The 21,812-nt window shown below is 44.9% G+C and overlaps 1 protein-coding gene across 5 annotated transcripts in view; it reads right to left on the minus strand.

The window, feature by feature from the left end:
* Positions 1 to 21,812, minus strand: part of PLCH2 (phospholipase C eta 2) — a 67,133-nt gene that overhangs the window by 43,329 nt on the left and 1,992 nt on the right. The window contains exon 1 of one of the 5 annotated variants that reach the window (XM_077190294.1): positions 15,643 to 15,870. The exons of 3 other annotated variants lie outside the window; for them this stretch is intronic. In XM_077190294.1, coding sequence (XP_077046409.1) covers positions 15,643 to 15,676 — 34 coding nt within the window. In that variant the 5' untranslated portion in view covers positions 15,677 to 15,870. Of the gene's footprint in view, positions 1 to 2,822; positions 3,341 to 15,642; positions 15,871 to 21,812 lie in introns of those variants that run through there. One more of the 5 variants, XM_077190292.1, reaches the window with a different exon arrangement.

Consider the following 21,812-nt stretch of genomic DNA (forward strand, 5'->3'; position numbering starts at 1 on the left):
AGGCAATGGAGCACCAAAGCCTTGAGAGCCTGGATGTTGGTGCCTCTCACTATGAATGTTTGAGCAGAACATCATATGAAGGCTTCTGGAGGCTTCCACACACTGGGGAATTACTGGCTTCAGTTGCATCATGACTGGTTTTATATCTAAGTGGGGGGAGAATCCCATTTCCTTTTAATGCTACAGATGACAGCAAGAAGTGGAACCCTTAACAAGAACCACAACCCCCTGCTTGTGCTTCAGCCCATGGAAGCCCTGCCCATGAAGCTCTGCTCTTTTCGGGGAGCCCATTTGTTTTCCAGGTGTTTCCACTCCCTGGCTTAGAAGGACACCATCTGGCAGGAGCACTGAGCTGGCTGAATCACAAACAGATTCAATCTCAGCCTCAGCAGCTTCCTACTGCCAGCAAGGAATCAACCTGAGTGGCTGCTACCTGGGTGATCTCCAGGGAGATCCTCAGGTGAGAGCCCCTCTCTCTTATTCCTGCTTTCAGAAGCTGGAAGCTGAACCCAGTAGGAAGAAGCCAAAAGGACTTTGGGTGCCTCCACCACACCTTCCCTGAGGACTTTGTCTGTTTAAAGTACCAATGCACATTGGTGCATTTTCAGAGAACAATAACTGGATCAGGAATACTCAGGCTGTCCCATCGTGACCTTTTCAAAACCAAACTGTTCTGGTTTTCAGTTCTGAAACACTTCTGTTAGAAAATGCAATCATTAAAAGTGTGTTAAGGCTCTGCACTGCAGAGGGCAGGGTGAGAAGGGATGCTGGGATGGAATTGCTCCCTGTGAGGGTGCACAGGTGCCCAGAGCAGCTGTGGCTGCCCCTGGATCCCTGGAAGTGTCCAAGACCAGCTTGGACGAGGCTTGGAGCAGCCTCATGGGGATGAAACAAAACAATATTTTAGGTCCCTTCCAACCCAAACCATTCCAAGATTCTGTGATAAATGTGCCACTCCAGCCACCTCATCCAAAGCTTGAGGATTTACACATTCTGAAGATTTAAGAAAACTACCTTCTTTCCTTGGAGCAAAAAAAATTCTTGCTTAGAGGGAATAGTTTCTCCCTATTTAGCACATTGTTCAATTAAAGCTTCCATGCTCCCAAATCTCCAGCCCCTACGCCAGCAATATGGTATAGGTAAATAAAATCTTATGCCAAGTATTAAAATCTGCTTTTTTGCTTTTTAAATAAATATTGACAATGCCCAAATGCACCTCATCATCATTGCTTCATTCTTAACAAATCTCCAAGGAAATTGGTTAACATTTGTCTGTTGTTGTGATGCACATGGAGACACTCTCATTATTACCTGAATTGTTTGCATACTTCTCAGATTCACTAAATCTGTTTCAGCCTAGAAGTATTCTTGGATTTTATATTAATTTCATCAATAAACAAATCAATTTCCAAAATGGTAATAAAACTATGGAAAAAACAAAGGCAATTTCTATGTACAATAGAAGCTTTTCCTATGTGATGTTCTGTGGTCACCCTCTTCCTTTTTTAATTACAGTTCTGCTCTAGAATGGGACTCTTTAAAGTCAATTTGCTGTAATTTTCACATCCACATCCTTCTTCAGGTTCTGGAGCAGTATTTGCTGCAGTGATGAGTGTCTGCACAGGTGCAGCCACACCTGAGTTACCTGCTGTCCTTTTCTCAGTGAATGGCATTGCTGGAGCTTCCTTGTGGTATTTTAATAGCAAAGACAAGGCAAAGCCAAACCAGAGCTCACAGGAACAAGGTTTGGTTCTGACAGCCAAACACCAAGTTAGAGCCAAGCATTTTTCCACTTTGGTAAAGTTTTCATCTAGAAATGATTTTTAGAAAAGAAGAGAGAACTTTAAGGAGTGCTTCCTTCAAAAGGGGTTGAGGAACAGGCACTAAGCATTGATTAGTTGAGTGAGGGATACTGCTCTGCCTTCCCAAATACACCAAGGTGTGAGACCAGTGTCCAGAGCAGCTTTTTTGAGCACACAGAACCCAAGACATCCTTCTTTACTTGTTGCATAACTCCTGTAAAACCACAAGCCTAACAGGCATAAATAACAGAATGCATACAGACAAGCAGCCAGGCACTGGAGTCAATTCATTTACATCTCAGGGAAGGGTTTCTCTCTCTGGGCTTTTCCTGAGTAAATCAAGGAGGAGAGAAAGCTTTTAAAAATAAAAACTGGGCTTTTGAGAATTGGTCTTGAGTTCATAGATTCATCAGCCATCAGTACAGGAGGGATGAGCTCCGAGTTCAGCATGCAGGACACTGCAGCACAGTTTTCCCAGCTCGAGGCACTTCCCTGACTTCACCCCTGGTTTAATCCCACCAGGGAAAACTTCAACCCCAACTGATTCTGTGCACTCTTCTTGTTGGATGGGTGTAAGGAAACTACATCTAACGAGTAGCGAATCACCTGTTTTAAAAAATTAAAACAATACAGCTGACTCACAACAGTACTAGAGTCTCTTTTCTCTCTTCTAATGTGGGTAGCAGAAGGTCTCAGGTTAAAAATAGAAAGCCTTTCTTATGGTGACAGCAGCTAGTGAAGCAAGCAGAAAAGGAGCATGAACATACCTGGTGCACTCCTTCATTGCACACTTTATGCAAGAGGAAACAGCCATTAGAGATACATTTATTATTTAAGCTTTAGTGATAGTAGGAGGCAAAGGTACAGCAAAAGCCCCCTTAAGAACCTGCTGTATTTGTTTAAAGCATTTAAGTTTGAATAACAGAAAAGAAGTGTCCAAGGAAGCTTTGTAAACTACACTTTACAGCAAAACTAATTTCCCTCAGAAAGGTGGTTAAAATAAACATTTTTCCCCCTTACCTTCTTCAGGACTGAGGCATTTAATTGTGCTTGCATCATCCATATTCCAGTGAGAGATTCAAGTAAAAACACCAGAGGAAGCAGCAAAGACCATATGCACATCCCTGATCTCTCCAAAGTCTCCTGTAAAGAACGAGGAGAGGAGCCTTGCCCGTGGTTTCACTGCAGCATCCGAGGGCTCCTGGGGCTGCCTGCTGCCTGTGCTCTGAGCAGCCTCATCCTTTATTCCCTGTGCAGGGGTGCAGCAGGAGCTGCTGCCAGGTAGGAGCCAGTGCAGGAGCTCAATGAATGTTCCCAGCCTTTCCCTGCAACTCAAGTGTTCAGCCACCTGGGATAACTGTTCCTTAACTCTTTGCCTCCCTGCTCCCAGGCAGGACGTGGGGATGGTTTTTTGCTTTACTCCTTTGGAAAAGGAACTGAAGGGAAAACTTGTGGATGTCAGCAAAGAAGCACAGAGGATAATTCGCTTTTCATTCCTCTGGGATGTGTTGCAGTAGGCAGTGAGGTGTCACTTTGTTTAAGAAGGGAAAAAAAACCAACCTCTTTTTTATGTTAATGCCTCCCCTGTGTCCATTCAGCATCCTACACATTGTTATGGGATCCTCCCAGACTTGTTTAAGTTTAGAAAGCAAGTCTATAGCTACTGATAAAAATAGGCAAGCTGTTCTTTTTGGATTTCTTTCTAACTCCTTTTCTTGGCAAAAATGACAAATTTTCCACCTTTTTAACTTGCAAGGAAATATTAATGCAGAATTAATGGAATATGGCTAGGAAACAATGCACATTATTGTAGTCTGTGCCCCAAAGCACAATACAGGAGAAGACAGACACAGACCTTTGAGTTCTGTCTAAATCCTGGAGAAGAATTTCAGCATCTTGGTATGAGGGTGCTGCCTAAAAACTCCAACCAGGAATAGTTCCTGCCCCTCCTACATGCCACTGAAATACACAGGATAAAACAATTTGTTCCCTTGGGGGCTTGAAATCTAATTAAACAGGAATGATAAAGGATTGGGAAAAGTTAGTGTCTCCTCTAGGAAAGGAACCTGCTGCTGGGGTTGGGCAGGGTAGGCAGGATCACAGCATCCTGCCCAACACCCAGGACACTCCAGGGCATTCCTGCAGGTCCATCAGGCAGTGCTGCCCTGCATCCTCTCCCCCCTGGCTGCAGGAGCTGAAGCCAATCTGTTTCTGCTGTTTGGTGTTTCCCTCTTGCCTTGCACCTCCCCATCCTGACCTGCTTCAGCACATGAGGTGCTGTGGAAGGCTCAGAGCCCCTTTCTCCCACCCCACTCAGGCTCTCCACGCTGGGAGTGTTGACTCTCCTTCATGTTCCCAGCTGCTGCAGCTGGATTCTCCTGCTGTTTCCATCCCACATCAACCTTGCATTTCAGATATCAATCACTATTGCAGAAAGATCAAGATCTTTGCAAGATCTGACACAACCCCCTGCAGTTTTCATTTAGGCACGAATCCATGGTCGTTGCCATCTAAGGAATGGCTCCAGGACTTGGCTCAAGTTTACTTTCAATAAAACATTATCCTATTTGCTTAGTGGCTTTCTGCACTAGCTGTGTCCCCTGAGGTCCCATCTCCTGAGCAACCCATCCAGAAGCACTTGAGGAGCACTTACTGCAGGAGCCTCTGGGGCCTCCTGTATTTACACCACCTTACATTTGGGTAATTCCTCTTGCAGCCACTGTGCTTTAACACAGGCCTATCAGGGTGAACACTGCACACAATGTGCCAGGTTTATCCTAAAAGTAACTCTCATTTCTGTTCTTATTTCCTGTTGGCAAGTGCAGGTTATCAACAAATCTCGTCTCATATCAAAAGGGAGAAGATGGGCAAGTGCTGAGGCCCAGAAAGTGCCTGTCAGGCAACTTCCCTGGGGAAACCAGGGCAGGAAATCTTCACACTGCAGGGTAGGCTCAATTCACTGCTAGGGACAAACCTCTCATTCAACACCACCTATTCCTCACAACCTGATCAAGAGACAGAGCAAATTGAAAGATTGCAGCTAAGAACAATTCACTAATTACCCCATCAAACTAAGAACAATTCACTAATTACCCCATCAAACTGAGCAAAGCTTGTTGCTTCACCAGGCTATGCTTTCTTTAGAAGAAAAATATAATCCCATCTGAGACTATTAAAAATTCAGAATCAGTACCTAATTACTGTGTGACATAAATTCCATAAAATGAAATGTTTTGTTTCTTTGGGAGTTTTTTGCTGTGCAGTTAGAACAGGGTCACAGAACAAACGTCAGAGAAACATTTGAATGCCTTCACAACACATGCAAATTTTTTGAAATAAAGAGAACACAGACTGTGCTATCATCAAGACCAAAGCATTTTACATTAAAAGATTCTCTTATTCCAAGTAATGTCTAGTCTAAACCAGGAAATTTCTCTGTGCAAAAACAATCTGCTGACTCTTGAAATCAATGACAAACTTTTATCTGGATTTGTGGGCTCTGATTCACACCAGAAGTTCATACATGGCTGGGAAAGGTCACCAGCACTCCAGTTTGGAGAGCACAGAGCTGGCATGGAGCAAACCTACCCCGCTGTCAGTTCCACATCACACAAAGCATAGCATGCCCTAATTCCTTCATCCTCCATTCCCAGCTCTCCAGCTCTACCCAACAGAGCAGAAGAGTGACTTGTGGAATGCTGCTGTCACATCACGAAGGTTTAAAGTCCTAAGAAGGGACTAAAAGGGGCCAGGACTTCTCTCAATTCCTTCTTTCCACGATATGCAGAGGAAGCCCAGAGTGATGCCACTGAGCAGCTGGCCCTGGTTAGGGGAGCTGAGCCATGATCTGACAAAGATCTGCCCTTGCTGTGTGGCTGCACTTCCACAGAGGATCCTGAGCTATCCCAGGCCTCTGCCAGGGCCCAGCCCCATCCTGGCTGCCTGGAAAGGAGCAGGGCATTCCAGACAAACAGCACAAGGCACCCAAGCTGATGGCACAGCTACGTTATAGTTTGACTACACATTCACCTACACATACATCCTTCATCCCAAGGCTCCAGCTGCCACTTTTTATCACATTCTAGGACCTATTTCCTGACAGAAATAACAGAGATCTCATAGCCCAGCACAGGGGAGGAATGAGCTGGGGACTGAATGAGCCAGCTGGGAAATGCAGCACCACCACGTTACACCATGGTTAAGTGGAGAATGGAACATCCACAACGTCAGGAACATTCTAAATAACTTCTGGAAGTCAAACACTGAGCCCTCCTTGAAAGCCATTAAACTCCATCCAGAGAGTTCCATCTCTCACAATCCGTGGCATCACTTCAAGACCTTCTATAAATCAACTTCAACACATGTGGGTGTCTGTTCTTAAGTTTTTGTTCCCATAGTTACCAATGTACTTTACCACAGAAGAGAACAGCAGGTGGCAAGACATAGAACAAAATCACCATTCTCTTAACATATGAAGAGTTGGGACGTTTCAAATTAAGGTTTTATTGCAAAATGTTTACAGAGAGTAACCAAGACGAACACTATCAGATTAGAAAACTCTAAGATCCTTCCATACATTTAATCCTGAGTCAACAAAAAATTCAACATCCAGTAGGATAATCAATTTCCAGCCCTGCATCAGATGATGCCATGGGATTGCACAATCTACTGCAGCAATAGTTTTGTCTTTGTAATTTGAAATTCTCCCTAGGTCCCCTTGATACCTTCCCATGTACTTTTTGCAGAGAAAAGGTGAAGAGGCCCAGCACACTATACACAAGATAGATTTCTCCAAATAAAATTATCTTTGTGGGATGGAAACAGTAAAAACAACCACCAACAGTCTGACTTAAAGGCTGCTATCAAAACTCTCACAGCTTGAAAGTAATAACTTCTCCATTGTCAACACAAATAGAGGGCAAAATGACTGGCATTGAATGTGCTGTAAATACCAAAGAGATGCTTTGCATAAACAAGTTTTGTGACTCTTTCTGTAATAAAATCAGACACTGTGGGGCTGTGTGCTGTCCATTGCCTTCTGCTGCTCCTCAGGCAGAGGAATAAAGGTAATGCCCTTCACATGTGCAGTGCTACAGGCTCCCATCCTGTCTGGCAGCAGGACAGGAATCAAAACTTAACAGCTAAACTGGACCTGCTCCTGAAACCCTCTGCAGTGACCAGCTCACCTCCCTGGGGCTCACCAGGCTGTTTATAGCACAGAGACAACCACCAGTCCTTTGGCTCTCAGAGGTATCAGCCATTCCTTTGGCTCTCCCTTTCATCCCCCTTCTCCCAGACTTCTACTGAGCACCAAAAGGAAAGAGAACACTGAGAAAGTTGGTTGAACTAAGCTGGTTTAACCTGATTTTTTTCACCACACAGTTTCAGAATAAACAACATTTACAATCTTTATTATTTCGGTCTTAGATCTTTTTTCTGATTTGGAGATTGTTAGAACTGAAGTGTTTTGGTGGCCTATTTTCTTATAGACCCATAAATCATCTTGGCTGTTTGAGGTTTTCAGGGAACACACATTCTTCCAAGAAAATCTGTGTTACATAAGATGGGAAGATGCTCATGTCTAGCACAGAAGGGGGAAGGTAGTAATGCAAGAAGGCAAAACTAGTTCCAAATAGATTTTGGAATCTTTGAAAGCCTTCAGAAGTAAAGCTCAGCTACCAACCAGACTGAGCTAGTCCTGAGTTCTCAACCACCACAGTGACAAGAACAGTCCACAGCACCACAGCCCCAGCCCCACACACACCTCGAGCCTCTCTGCAGCACTTCTGTCTCCTGCGGTGTTTTATAAACGAGTTTTAAATGTGTTTTCAAACTTCTGACTAACAATCTGAAAATGAGGGAAAGATCATTGGCTGGACTGCTTTGTTTAGACAAAACCACTTCAGCAAGTGGTTGTACTGTGTGCAGGTGATAGAATCTGGAGGTGCTGCAGTGACAGCTGCAGACAGATGTGTTTGCTGCTGGAATTCCTGCTACTTCTCAGATCACTAAAAGGAAAACATAAAAATCCCTTGGCTTGCTGCTCCTCTTTGTCCCTCCGAGGTTTATTACTGAAAAGTCGAACCCTGTGTTATGTCTTGCTGCACAATTGCTCTCATTGTGGTACCGTGGAATATGTGACAAGCTGCAGGCAGCCCACAGGCAGCAGTGCCAGCTGCCCTGCAGAGTGGCTGTGTGGTTTCCCAAGTGCAGGAATTCTGTACAGCCAGAGCTGGCAGGCAAACAGCTGGGAGCTGGACGCCTTAGGCAGGAGATCTTCCAGGTGTCCTAGCAAGGAGTTGTGGTCCAGGCATGGACATCATACCTGGAGATCATTTCCCTGGAGATCATTTCCCTTCCCTGTGACTGTAGTTCCACCCTCACAGTACTTTCCCTGTCTTTTCTACTTCGTTTTGTCAACTCCTCCAGTGAGGTGCTAAACCTCAGTTACTCCAGTGAGTCTGGTTACCCCAGGTGCATCCAAGCAACAGAGACACAGTTCACAAAATTAATGTTCAATTACCTCAGATCCCTTTGTTGCTCCATGCAATCTTTTTTCTCCCTTTCAAAATAGAAATGCATTAATATTCTTGCTGGAGTGCAGCCCTGCACAGTTGCTTTATTCCATGTTTCTGCTGTGGGTAGTGAGGGATCCTGCTCCCAGCTCCCTGCTCCTGCTCCTGTTACTGCTTGTGCCATATTTCCAGCCTGCAGCCCATTGTCTGCACAGCCCTGCTGCCTCTGAGGATCCTCTGTCAGCACTGTGGGAGAGCTGTGCAAAAGGCACAAAACAACCACAACCAGGAGAGAATCATGGCTGCCTGAACTACATGGATTGTCCCTGTGAACAGATAATAACCTGCTTCAGGGTAAATCACATCTTTGGTGTGTGCTGAGGACAAGATATGAGGTACCCAAGACAGGAATGGAGCCAAGAAATAAATTAATCATTTCATTTTTCAGCAGACAGCACTCTGACACATATGACAAAATCTCCTGAGCTAATTTTCTCCCAAAATCAAAACTTGCAATTCATTCAGTCACAACTGTGACATGGATTTCTGAGCACAGACACAGTTCTCAGACAGTTGAGCCATGAAAAAGGCACGGTGGGGTGGAATTGATTACTAATTAGTAATAGAAGACACATATGCTTGCATCCATAGAAAACAGCTGTGCTGCACTCTGTTCCATTGTCCCAAATAAATTGGAAAAGATAAATGCATTGCTCTGTGAGGCACAAAGTAGATGAGGCATTCATGCTTTGTTAAACTTTCCAGGCACTTGAGGGTGTTTGAAATTATGATGCATGTTAAATTTAAGCAGATTTATTATCCACGTGTTCCAAATGCAACGAACACTTCACTGCCTCACATTTCCTACTTTAAAAATAGCAGGTTTTCTAGACTGAACACACAAGTGTGTCTTGTGTAGGTCTAACACAAAACTTCTAGTCATACAGATGCTCTGAAGCAGCAATTAATGCCTAATTTTAAATATTTTCCTACCTATTTATGCGCACACAGCTTCAAGTGCCCACAAGAGCAGGTACAATAAAAGACTTGGATAATAATAGTGGAGAAGTGCTGGGTCTTTCTAAGCCAAAGGAATTTTGGGTGCTTTGCATCAGAAATTCTTAAATAAAAAAGTTTCATCATGAAACACTCAGATCAGTCCACCTGTTGCCAAAATGAGGACAAAACATTTTGCACTCTAAGGCCTGATAATTAGATAATTAGGGTTGCAACCCTAATACATTTGGGTTTGGATAAACATTGTCCAAACTCTGTTTGCCCACACAAGATTGAAGCAGAGGATGAAGATGCAGCAACACAAGAAGAGAAGTTCAGAGCGTGGAAATTATCAGTCACTATCTGCACTAATTAGGACTCTGGGTACTCATTAAGAGGAACCTTTCTGCACAGTAGAAAGGTATCTCAAATCAGACCTTTTTGTAGTGTACTTTGTATTTTGTAATTAGAACAAACTCCCATAGCAGATCCGTGAGATTTCTGTGTCACGTTTTTCGGCGTGTAGAGAAACCAAAAATGAGATATCTGAGTTCTACATGAAATTTTCAGGCTTGTTCCTTTACTTCCCAGCACTGTCCTTATGCAATGCTTTAATTTAGACTATCCTGAGTACTGGTGCAGAATTAATCAGGTCAGCAAAGGGCCTGCCAGCCACGATTACTGCACCTTTAAATACTTCTTTTCACCGTCACTTCAGCTGTTACTCTTCTATTTTTAAATCAGTTTCAAACTCAAGACCCATGGGCAGGGGGCAAATCCTTCCCCAAAAATGCCACGGACAAGGGGCCAACACCAACCTCAGCTCTTGAGGTTATTCCCCTTTTTCCTACAGCTTGTTTACTGGATTGTTAAGCATTCTGGCAGCAAATGGAAGGGGGTGGGGAAGAAGACGAGCTGCCACATTTCTAAAATTAGCATCTTCTGTCTCCGAGAAGCCTGTGGAGATTTAAAAAAAATTAGGTTTCTCTGCAAGATGCAGAGAGATGTGGAATTTAAACTGCGTTACACAGCTCAAATCCTGAGCTCTGTTTCATACCTGCAAGCTAGTTCACCTACCTTCCCTTTCATCCCTCTTCTCCCAGCTGTCACTTAGAGACTGTTACAAAATACCTTGTCCATCATTTTATTGTAAATGGAATTGCATTCTTGTACCCTGTCATCCCCAGGAGCCAGCCCATGGAGCCACAGACTCATTCCCTGTTCCAGGTCACTCCTGCTGGGCTCTCTCACAGCCTCTGAGGGGCTGCAGTTCCCTGCTCAGGGGTTTTCTCCCCTCAGCTCTGGTTTTTTGGTGCTCAGGTAGCAGGCGAAGCCCTGCTCAGGGATGTGTTGAGTCCTTCTCCAGTCTGGGATGTAAGCATTCCTTAGAGCCAGCTGCAGGAGCTGCTGTTCCACAAATTGTGTGTGCACAGAGCCAGGACTGCTCCAGTTCCAGAGCTGGGCTGTACAGACATGTTGGTTTTACCACACACCCTGCCATGAGAGCACCATGAAAAGTGACATGTTGGTCTTTGCTGTTTATTAATAAAACCCAACAGTGAAAGAACTGACTGTGCCTCAGTTCCTTCAATGCCACCATTGCCATTTGTTCTGCACAGAAATAGCAGAATATTATATCAGACCTGTGCTGAAAAATCCTAACCCAGAATACTGGGCTTTCACAGATGGGCTTGAAGTTAGAAATGGAAGTGACTCAAGAATAAAACTCAAGTTTCTTTCCAAGAACCACTAAGGGTGCCAAAGTCTTCCTTTGGATCACCTTGTGAAGGAACCAAAGACTCAGCCATGACACAAATGCAGACTGGCACAGGCAGAATTAAAACATATGGGACCAGAAGGGTTTGTTCCAAAAGTCCCTTTTCTTCTTTTAGCAATTATATTTATTCTACTGCTATTACAAGTCACAGTTCATGTCTTATGACAACTATATATGCTTAGATTTATTTCAGGTATTGGAAGCATCAGTGGGCAGCGTTACAGCAGAAAATTGTGAAAAGAAATGGGAAGGTTTCAGGATTTCCACAAAGGAAAGTTCCCAAAATAACTCATGTATTTTGAATCAACATGTTTTGGTTCATCAAAATAGTTACTGGCTTAAAAAGCACATGAGATAGTATATAGTATATAGTATATGTTATTTTGACATATATTATAGATTGGATGTACCTGGTAGTATGCAATATAGATTATATATATATAAATTTAAATGAGATGAGATGACATGACATGACATGACATGACATGATAACATGGTTTAAATAAATTATAAAATCAGCATATTTTGTTCTAAAACTGACAAAATAGGTTTATTTGAAACTTTAGTGAAATACTTTTTTTTATTTTCAATCTGACATGAGAAAAAAATCTAAAAAAAAATTCTATTCTACAAAGCATTTCCCATTTGGTGAAACCCCATAGAGCCAAAGTAAGGGATTTCATTCAAGTTGCTCAAGGCACCTCTAGCTAAGATGTTTAGTACAAAATTTTTCTGGACCTGAGTCTTGCAGTTAAAAGATGAGCTTTCCTGACTGGAGACAGAAAAATCACATAAACCTGCCCCAAAATCCAGCAGAGCAAATCAGAGGGTTCAAGAGGCACAAGTCAAGGCCTTGTCACGTCCCAGGGCTGTCCTACAAACAGCGCAGGGGTGCTGCAGGTCCTGCCTTAGCACAGGAGTTACTGCAAGTCAATTCTCTGCACACATCTCTGCCTGTCACTGCTAAATTACAATTACAGTCATCCCTTTTAGCTGTTTGCACTGATTAAATGAAAGCACAGAACTCAGTTTATCTGATTAGCCAGCCTGAGCAGCAAAAAATTACCCTGCAAGCAGCAGCCTCACTGCTCTTAGTGACACCCTGCACCCACTTTGTCTTTGCTCTGCCCCCTCAGAGGGCAGCCCTTGGGAATTTCCAGGATCAGAATTTTCCCTCAAAGCTGATTTTAATCCCAGGTGCCCAAGGGTGCATGAAACCCTCCTGTCCCTCCTTAAGGGAAACCCCTGCCCCCACCAGAGCAGGGAGCTCAGCCTGTCCTCACTGTCCACAGGCCAGGGTTTGTTCATCCTTGTAATAAATTATGGATGCCCCCCCATACACATCTGTTACTCAAATCACCAGTTAATAATGTATGAATAAATGAAGAGACTGCTCTGAGGGGAGAGAGCTGTGGGGGACTAAACTTTGAATTCTCTGCTACAGCAGCAAGCATCAAAGCTGTACCGCCAGGCTTGACCTCAGCTGGGTTTTCTTTTTTAAGAGGGTTAGAGCTAGCACCTTATGAACATGAACGGCTGAACAGCAGGGGCATGGCATGAAAGCTGGCCCAGAAACACGGGGAAAGAACGAAACACCAAATGAAAATCTTGCCAGAAGCACATGGGTATCAAACGTCTTTGCTATCTTGTGTCAGTCTGAACTGGGAGCTAAGGTCACAAGTGAATTGATAATTCTCACCAGAAATACATTGTTAATTCAGGGGAACAGATGCCATTTGAAAATACAAAGCCTGCAAATAAGAAAAAAGGTGAAGAAAGGCTGCTGAAGAAGTTTCTACGTTTATAGTAAGCTTGTGCATCACACGCTCCAGAACTGCAACTTGGGACCAAGCGCTGCTGGCTCTCAAGCTGGAAACACGAGAGCACGCTTAGGAACCCCGGCTGTAAACAGCGCTCGGTGTGGCCCAGAAGCGGCTCCAGGAGGGGACAGCGGCGCCCCCAGCCCGCGGGTACCGCTCGCTGCCGCCGGGATGCGCTGAGGGCGCTCGGAGCGCGGGGAGCGCTCCCGGCCGGGCAGGCAGCGCTGCATGGGCCCGAGCAGCACAGGGCACCGGGGACACCGAGAGCAGCACAGCCCCAGCCCAGGGCACCGGGGACACCGAGAGCAGCACAGCCCCTGCCCAGGGCACCGGGGGACACCGAGAGCAGCACAGCCCCAGCCCAGGGCACCGGGGGACACTCAGAGCAGCACAGCCCCTGCCCAGCCCCTGCCCAGCCCCTGCCCAGGGCACCGGGGACACCGAGAGCAGCACAGCCCCAGCCCAGCCCCTGCCCAGGGCACCGGGGACACCGAGAGCAGCACAGCCCCTGCCCAGGGCACCGGGGGACACCGAGAGCAGCACAGCCCCTGCCCAGCCCCTGCCCAGGGCACCGGGGGACACCGAGAGCAGCAAAGCCCCTGCCCAGTGCACCAGGGGAATGTGAGAGCAGCACAGCCCCTGCCCAGGGCACCAGGGGACACCGAGAGCAGCAAAGCCCCTGCCCAGGGCACCGGGGGGACAATGAGAGCAGCACAGCCCCTGCCCAGCCCCTGCCCAGCCCCTGCCCAGGCACCGGGGACACCGAGAGCAGCACAGCCCCAGCCCAGCCCCTGCCCAGGGCACCGGGGACACCGAGAGCAGCACAGCCCCTGCCCAGCCCCTGCCCAGGGCACCAGGGGAATGTGAGAGCAGCACAGCCCCAGCTGTTCCATCCTCACAGAAGCTGCAAACAGAACTGCAAGTATCCCAGCGGGCGAATGGGCACAAGAATTCAGTGCAGGTGCGCTGCATGAACGACAAGTCTTGGACACAAAGAGCTGTGCCAAGCCAGGCAGTGTCTTCCAGGGACTTGACTGAGCCTGCTCCTCACACAAGTGAGTGCAGCTCATCCATCAAGAGAAGCATCTCCTGTTCAGGTGCTGGAGACTGATGGAAAAGCTATTTCTCCCCTATAAAAATGAATGGCACAGTCTGCCACTGCATTGTTTCTTGTCCCTAAATTACCCACTTATGCTGCACCTTTCACAAGAAAAAGGAAGCAGAGAATCTTCACAACTCCCTCACAATTCTAACTTTTATTATTGCTTTAAATTTTACTCTGACCAAGGTAGGAAATCTGCACACCTTTTGTGATGCTTGCATTCAGTTCACAACTTGGACTGAGAAGCAAACAGCAGAGTGCTCAGAGCACACCCCGTTCAGCCACCTGAACTCCGGGCAGGAAAGCAAATCAGGCTCTGAAGCAGACAGTGAAGAACTCAGAGACCCTCTGGTGATAGTTATTGGCAAAGTCTCTCTGATATCACAGCCACATTTACAGGACGTCACAACCACGATTTGCTGTGCAGAGAATCCAGACTTTATCCCTACACTGTCTGTAAGAAGCTTGAGTCTGAAATCTGGTACTTGTACTATTAAAAAAGCTCTTCCAGCTGAGGATTAATCATCTCAGTAGGACTGTGCAAATGCATGTGAGATGAGTGGGGAAGGTTATATAAAGCCCACAGAGAGAAGGAAAATGCAGAATAGAACTGAGGACGAGGCTTGCACAGCACCTGAATGCCTGCAGGTGCTTCTAACAGAGATGCATTCCGAGTGCTGATTGTAATTTACTTGTCAGTCATTTACTTGATTAATTATCTCCTCCAAATGGCTCATCACGCAGGGTAGCTGAAGTGTTACAACCATCATTAGAGACGCAGTAGTGTGATCCTCCAGCAGACACAGACCCAGGAACAGCCCCCTCTGCACAAACACACTTTGCCACGAGACACGCAGCTGACAAACGTGTGTACAGAGCCCCAGGAGCACACAGCACTGCAGAACCACCTGAGAGCTGCACATGGGAATGGCTTCAATGAACCATGCACCACAGGTAAAGATAAGATGACTGCACAACCCAACCTGATCAGCATAATCTACAGCAGCAGAACTCCTGTAAAATCACTGAGAGAACGCAGGAACATCAGCACTGTGTGCCAGCAGAAATCATTTTATACACACAGCAGTGAGTAATGACACCAAGAAATGACGGGCAGAGTTTAGCACAGTGCATTGTGGTGGAGTTTCTGTTGTTCAAGAGCCAACCTTCCCTTCCTCCATCAGTAAACTTTGCAAGGTACACTCAAATGCAATGTCTACAGCTACTGAAAGTGCTCTGGAGTAAACAATTCATTCAGAGAATTGGGAATTGCTCTGTCCTTAGCATTATGGTTTCTCCGAAGCAATACATGTTTCATTTGCTGTAAGTGGAATGGATTTTCATTTACTTAGCAGTCTTTGTTTTTATCTAGATACTATGGCTGTAATTAATAAAACATGCCTTCTTAAAGATAAAAGATCTTTTGAAATGACAGTGAGCTGATGAGATCTAAAAAATGCTATCCTCTAACAAACAGGGTCAAATGGCTGAATATCTCTGAGCAAGTGAGGAAAAGGAAGAGTAATGTGATGCTATGAAAGTGCTACTGAACAACAACTGAGCCCATAAGCACAATTTATCTTCTAGCAAAAATTCTAGTGGATGAGGTAAAAAGAATAAATCCACCTACTGTGTTTCTGCGATGGGCTTCCTAAATCCATCATCTTGTAGAGATAAGAGGGGTTTTCTCAATTTCCTATGTTAGGAAGTAAAAATACTCTGCATTTTCCCTCCGTCTTGCTCCCTCTTCTGCAAGTCTGTGTCTGTGTGAGAAGGCAGTTTGAATTTCATCCCGTTTATTAGCTCAGGCACTGAGGAATCACTGTCACTTTTGTGATGTACAAGCTCCTTTCCTCTACACAACACCGAGGAAGCGGGGGAGAGAGGAGAGCTAGGATTTTATCTAAACTACTTTTTGCTGGAACAATTAACTCTTTGCTGACTGACAGCTCCTTCCTGGGGTATCTTGTGTCAGTTGACACTGAAATGTCTGCTCCTCTACAGGGGATTCTCTCTGACAGCTGTTAAATGCTCATGTTGCTTCCTTTAAGGTTTCCTCTGCTTTTCTCTTCCACTGCTTAACTGGGAACTCCAGTCAGACACCAGCACAGCCATGATCTCCTACAACCACATGAGGTGACCCTGCTCAATTATGCCAGAGGGACTAAAGGTCACACATTTGTTCCTCAGTCCCTACAGCTTCTAAAACTTACAGAGGTCTCTAATAGGGATTTATTCTCCACCAACTAATGCTTGCTGCTTCTTCAGGTTTACATTTAGCACCTCTAACCCTGAATATCCAAAACTGAACAAAATTATTTGCAATGAAACCAAACGCACTGCTGCTAGAAGAATGAAATGTGAATGCACCTGTGTACAGCACCATCCTCAAACACTTTCATTCTCAAGGTAACAGGACAGAATCCTGTTCATTCCTCTGCAGTGAATTTTCAGTTAGGTAACAACAAATGATCTTGCTTCACTTTCTCAGCCACCTGTTCTAAAAAAGAAACACAGTTCAGTAGCACCACCCCATAGCCAGTTCCACATTCAGCCAGGTCTGCAAAGGTTTCCCCAAGTTTAGTGTTTTCCTGGGAGAACTATTACATAAACATAAATATATGAATATATGTATGTATGTATGTATGTATGTATGTATATATAAAACTCTGTAGATATTTGCATCTCTTGAGAGAGTTTTAACTTTTTAATCCCTGCCCACAGTAAAACCTCCCCAATGCAAATTTTCACTTGGACTCTATGAGAAAAACGAGTCAAATTAACTAGATTTTCCACACTAACCATTTTCCTCCAGAGAACAGCATTCAGGATTAAGCACAAACCTTTTTTCCCCCCTTACTTCAAACAGCACTTTGTAGTCCATCTCTTCCTTTTTTCTGCTGGCAAATGAGGACAAAACCTGTTCTGCAATCGTGGATCTGAATGCTAGTGATTCTAACGTATTTCTATTTTCATACTTAATTCTAACAAATGAGCATTTTGAACTTTCAATAAGCTTCATTTCTTGATTTTTGAGCATTATCTTGACAGCAACCCAGCTCCTGTATCTGCCACTATCCCAAACACTTCCCTGGAATGACTTTCCTCTGACTTTCACTGCTGGTCCCACTCATTCTGAGTTCCTGAGTTCCTGCCTATGTCAACACCCAGCTCATTCACTGTGACACAAGCTCGAGCTTTTTCTTCCTCTGATCCAGTCACAAATCCTGCTGGCCTCCTGGGAATCAGCATCCCCCCTTTCAGTTCAGAGAGAGAAACACCAGTTAAGGGGATTAGAATAGTCTCTAAACAGGTTTAAAACCTTTTGTCTTCTTCACTGAGCCAATTGCCTGGAACTTCAGCATTTCAGCAGGGAAAAAGATTATTACTTCAGGGAAATATCAGTGGTTCTGATATTGCCAGAAACAATCTCACTCTTCTCTAAACTGTTCACAGCTCTTCTATTGTGTGCAGAGCATTTTCAGCATAGAAGGGCCATAATAGAACAGCCTTTCTTCACAGTGGCTACACAGGTTTAACTCATGGTTTGTACTTCTGAGATCATGAGTTCAAGAATATTCTCATTTCTTCTTTACAGAGCCAGCAATTCAGCTGAAGGATCCTGGATTTGCCTGGGAGGTGGCAGCAGCCACACATCAAGTGGTTCCTCATAGTTTGATAACTGTAGAAAACCACTATGGTTTGCTTCAGAAGACAACTGGAGTTATTTGTTCTCTCAAGAAACAAAGCATTCCCCTCTCTGATGAAGCATTTAACCTCAGATCAAACTGACAGATAAGATTCTAATGTGAAGATAAATAGAAAACTGCTTGGAGATGAAGGGCATTGAAATGTTTGGGGAGGTGACTAACACCAAAACCCAGAGAGGTTCACAGTATCACAGTCATGATTTTAAAACAGTTTGCCAAACTCCAAATGCAAACCAAAGCCAGCCATGCTGTAAGACACACGGGCTAGTAATCACTTGGCTGTACCTGCTTTTGGTGGCTTTCAGGGGGATTAAGTTTACCAGAACTATCAGCAAATACAAATAACTCGCTTGTGAGAAAGTGTAAGAGGGAGAGACTCAGCTCTTGTTTACAGAGCCTGGGAGCAGCATCCCTGTGAGTGGCTTTGACTGACAGGATTATTCACAGCTAATGGCAGCATCTCCAGAACTTCCCACAGATAATGCCAATATCGTTGCACTCTGTTAAACAATATTGCATTTCCACCCCTCCCATCTCTGACAACACACAGGCTGAGCACTCATATGAATGAATGAAAGGAACAGATTTTTCCTCTTGCAGCATTATAAAGACCTCATTTTTAATTGCTCCAGCACTGCTTCAGTGAATCCAGAAGTTGGTTTACTACCTCTAAACGTGCTGCACTTATTCTAACCATCTGACTGAGCATGATTTTTACCTAATTCACTTTTATCAGGCTCAAACCAAGGTAACTTCCCTGCTACCAGGTACACCTACCAAGAACTTTCACTGTGCCCTGCAATGAGCACTGGCTACAAGTAGCAGTAACCTTGGTTAATGACCCTCAAGGGATGCCAGGTACAAAAGCTGCAGGAGCAGCGGCACTCGGGTGGTTCTGAGGCAGCTGGGAGGTCCCAGCGCTGGGTGCTGGCAGGACGGAGGCTGTGAGACTGCTCACCCAGCAGATGGCAACCGCGGCACGGCCTCGGCAGGAGCGGTGTCCCGAACCGGGCATGGGGCGCGCACGGCGCCGCTTGTTCTGCTGGATTCGTCCCTTTGGCCGCTACACGCGTCCAAAACCCTCACAGGCAGAAAGAGACACATCGGATAGGGCGGCAACACTTGAGGGGGCACAGGAGAAAGAAGGAACAGATGGTAACATTCAGGTGATTCAGTTTCTAGTCCAGAAAAAAAAAAACCACTGATTCTGTAACAGAGTTCAGTCAGCGCCTTTTATCTCCTTTTCCCCAGTTAACTTGTACAGGAAAAGCAGAGCTGCTACATAAATTGAGTATCCAGGTAACGCTGCCCTTTTCATTACAGCCTCATGATTCACGGGCACAGAGCAAAGAAAGGTGAGGCCAAACTGCAATATTCCCACAGACCATGGAGAAGGAGCCACAAAGCAGAGCTCTGTTAGAGCCACCTTTGTGGTGCACATTTACAATCTTCATCCTAACAAACCTCCACTGAGACAAAGGCAGATGGTTATTAGTATTTCCTGATTCTAAAACAAAATCACTACCAAGGGCAGAGGCTGTGTGAGCTGGAGACAAAGCAGATTCCTCCCTGCTCCATAGCAGGTGTCAATTCATTGGAATTTAGGCTCCTGCCTTCCAAGAGATTGCAGCAGGAATGTGTGAGCCTGAACAGGAGTTAGGAGACTAAACACCTTTAGGCACCTTGGCACAGAGCCTCCAAAAACTGCATTACAATGCACTTTACCAAAAACACAGGCAAACAAAAATCCCAACCAAAAAAATCTAAGAAAGAAGTTAATCTAGAAAGCCTTAGAGATTTTCATTACCTCTTGAATCTCTATGGGCTAAATTGCAAGGCTTGAAACGGTCACTTGATTGAAACTAAAATAATTGAGGAAACAAATCTACATTCCTCAGAGACAGGAAAAAGGAACCTGAGTCACATCAGCTGAAAGACAAAACACTTAAGCACAGTCATAATGAAGTTCAAGGTCCTGGGCTCAGTGGTTCATTCTGGACTCCTGAGCCTGAGCCTCGTGCTCAGCCCTTTGCTGGCAGCAAGGAGACAGACACCCTCCAGGTGCCTTGTGCCACCATGATTCCCAAATCCCTGCCCTCCATCAGGTGCAGGAGAATTTATTTATGGAGTGTGAATGAATGGACAGAGCTGAGAGCTGCCCTTGGGTGCCGAGCCCCAGCCATGGTTATCTCTGCCTGCAGTGACCCCAAGACACTTCCTCACCCTTTACAATGCACTCTGCTTCACACAAAGGGACAATTTCTTATAATTTTCTTATAATTTCTTATAATTTTTTCATCTCTTAATGTGATATAAAAATTCTCAAAAAGCCGAATGCTTTCAAACAATTTTCCTTCTAAGACTTGAACAGTCTTAAAGAATTCTACATGAGCCTGGACGTCCAAAACCAGCCTTTTTCACAACATGAAAACTGCTTCAGTTTCATTGTTCCATCAGTCCTCAGATCTAGTCCAGGCCACCACCACTCAAGATCAAAAACCTCCAGGGTTCAGACTCATTTGTGGCCTACAGATTGCATGTTGCAGAACAGTTCCCAAGCAGCTGATATCAGCACCCACTATTGCCACTCTCTAGACCTTACCAGAGTTAGTTCAGTTCTGAATTGCTGAGGTTGGACATTATTATTATTATTTGTATTTCAGAATACATAAAAAAGACCTCAACATGACTGAGAAGTGTCTGTTGTGCAGGAACAGCAGTTCCCATTTGTAATCAGAAAAAGAGACAACATAAGGATAAAATGAAACTACAGAAAGAGCCAAACAAGAAGGCAGTAAGAGAATCAGAACTAGAATCTGGATCTGCTGAGCAGTCCAGTGTTGTGTCCTTAGGTTCATATCTTCATTACAATAGTCTGTGGACTCATTAACATAAATTAGTATAAGCTGACACTGCCAACAAAGGAAACAATTGTTCATTCTGCAAACCTCACTTGTGCATTTCTGCCTCTGCAGCAAAAGGGTGAGGACAAACAGCAGCTCTCAGTGTTCCTTACACTACAGCCTTGTCCTCCATTCAGAAAGGAAAAAAGGTGTAGAAAACAGAACTTTCAGCTGAGTCTGTGCAAAACCTTCAGGATTTGGTGTCACAACTGTGTAGCAGCACTGCCTGTGTCACAGCAAACTGAGGAGAATGCCCTGTCTGAGCTCAGTCATTGTAGGGATAACTGTGTCTGCTCAGATGGGACTCAAACTGCACCAACAAAACCCAAATCCAAACCAGGTCCCATCCTTCCCTCACTGCCTTGTGCATGCAGAACAAGCAGAACTGCAGCATCAGGTCACATTTTATTTTTAGCTGAAAAACCAGTGAAACGGGGCATTTTCACAGAAATCTAACTGTAACTGAAGCTCCTGTCAGACAGCTGGTGCCAATTCACAGAATGTCACCTGTCTGTCTGTCCTTCAGCTCAGCTTGTGCCACAGAGGGGTTTGGGTTGAAGGGGGCTCTGGAGATGCCCCAGCCCAAGCCCTGCCATGGCAGCAGCTGCTCACAGCCAGGCAGATGCTGGAGCCCCAGCTGAAGGGCAGCTCAAGTGCTTCTCCAGGCTAATCTGATGTACCACATATCTCAGCAAACTGGATTTTGCATGTCTGTGCACAGCACTCTTTCATCAGATTACAAGGGAAAAGTGAGTCTAGACTTGCCAGAGCATATTTGAAAAATAGAGGATTACTGAATTTGCCATATCCCTCCTTGATTCTGGACTCTCCCAATGCTGCTGTAATAAGGACTAATGACATTATATATAACCAAATTATGTAAAAGTTAATTGCATTCCGCTCAGATTTCCTTTTTACATACCAATCTGCTTCCTCATCCATGTACAGCCTACACAGAAAAGTGGAGATTTTACTGCAAAAAAGCAACAGGTTTTGAAAAGTGTCTCGGTTGATGAAACATCAGAAAGCTGCACAAGAGAGCCAAGAGTTCCAAGCCACTGAAGATGAGTAAGCACAGAAGGAGATTGTGGGTTACTGTGATACTGTGGGGCCAGAGGATCAATTGAGGGGTGCTTAATTAACTTTGTGGAGTAATTGCAGCCCGTGGTTTAACTCCAGCTCCATCC

This window comes from Agelaius phoeniceus, chromosome 24, assembly GCF_051311805.1.
Source record: "Agelaius phoeniceus isolate bAgePho1 chromosome 24, bAgePho1.hap1, whole genome shotgun sequence".
Lineage (NCBI taxonomy): Eukaryota > Metazoa > Chordata > Aves > Passeriformes > Icteridae > Agelaius > Agelaius phoeniceus.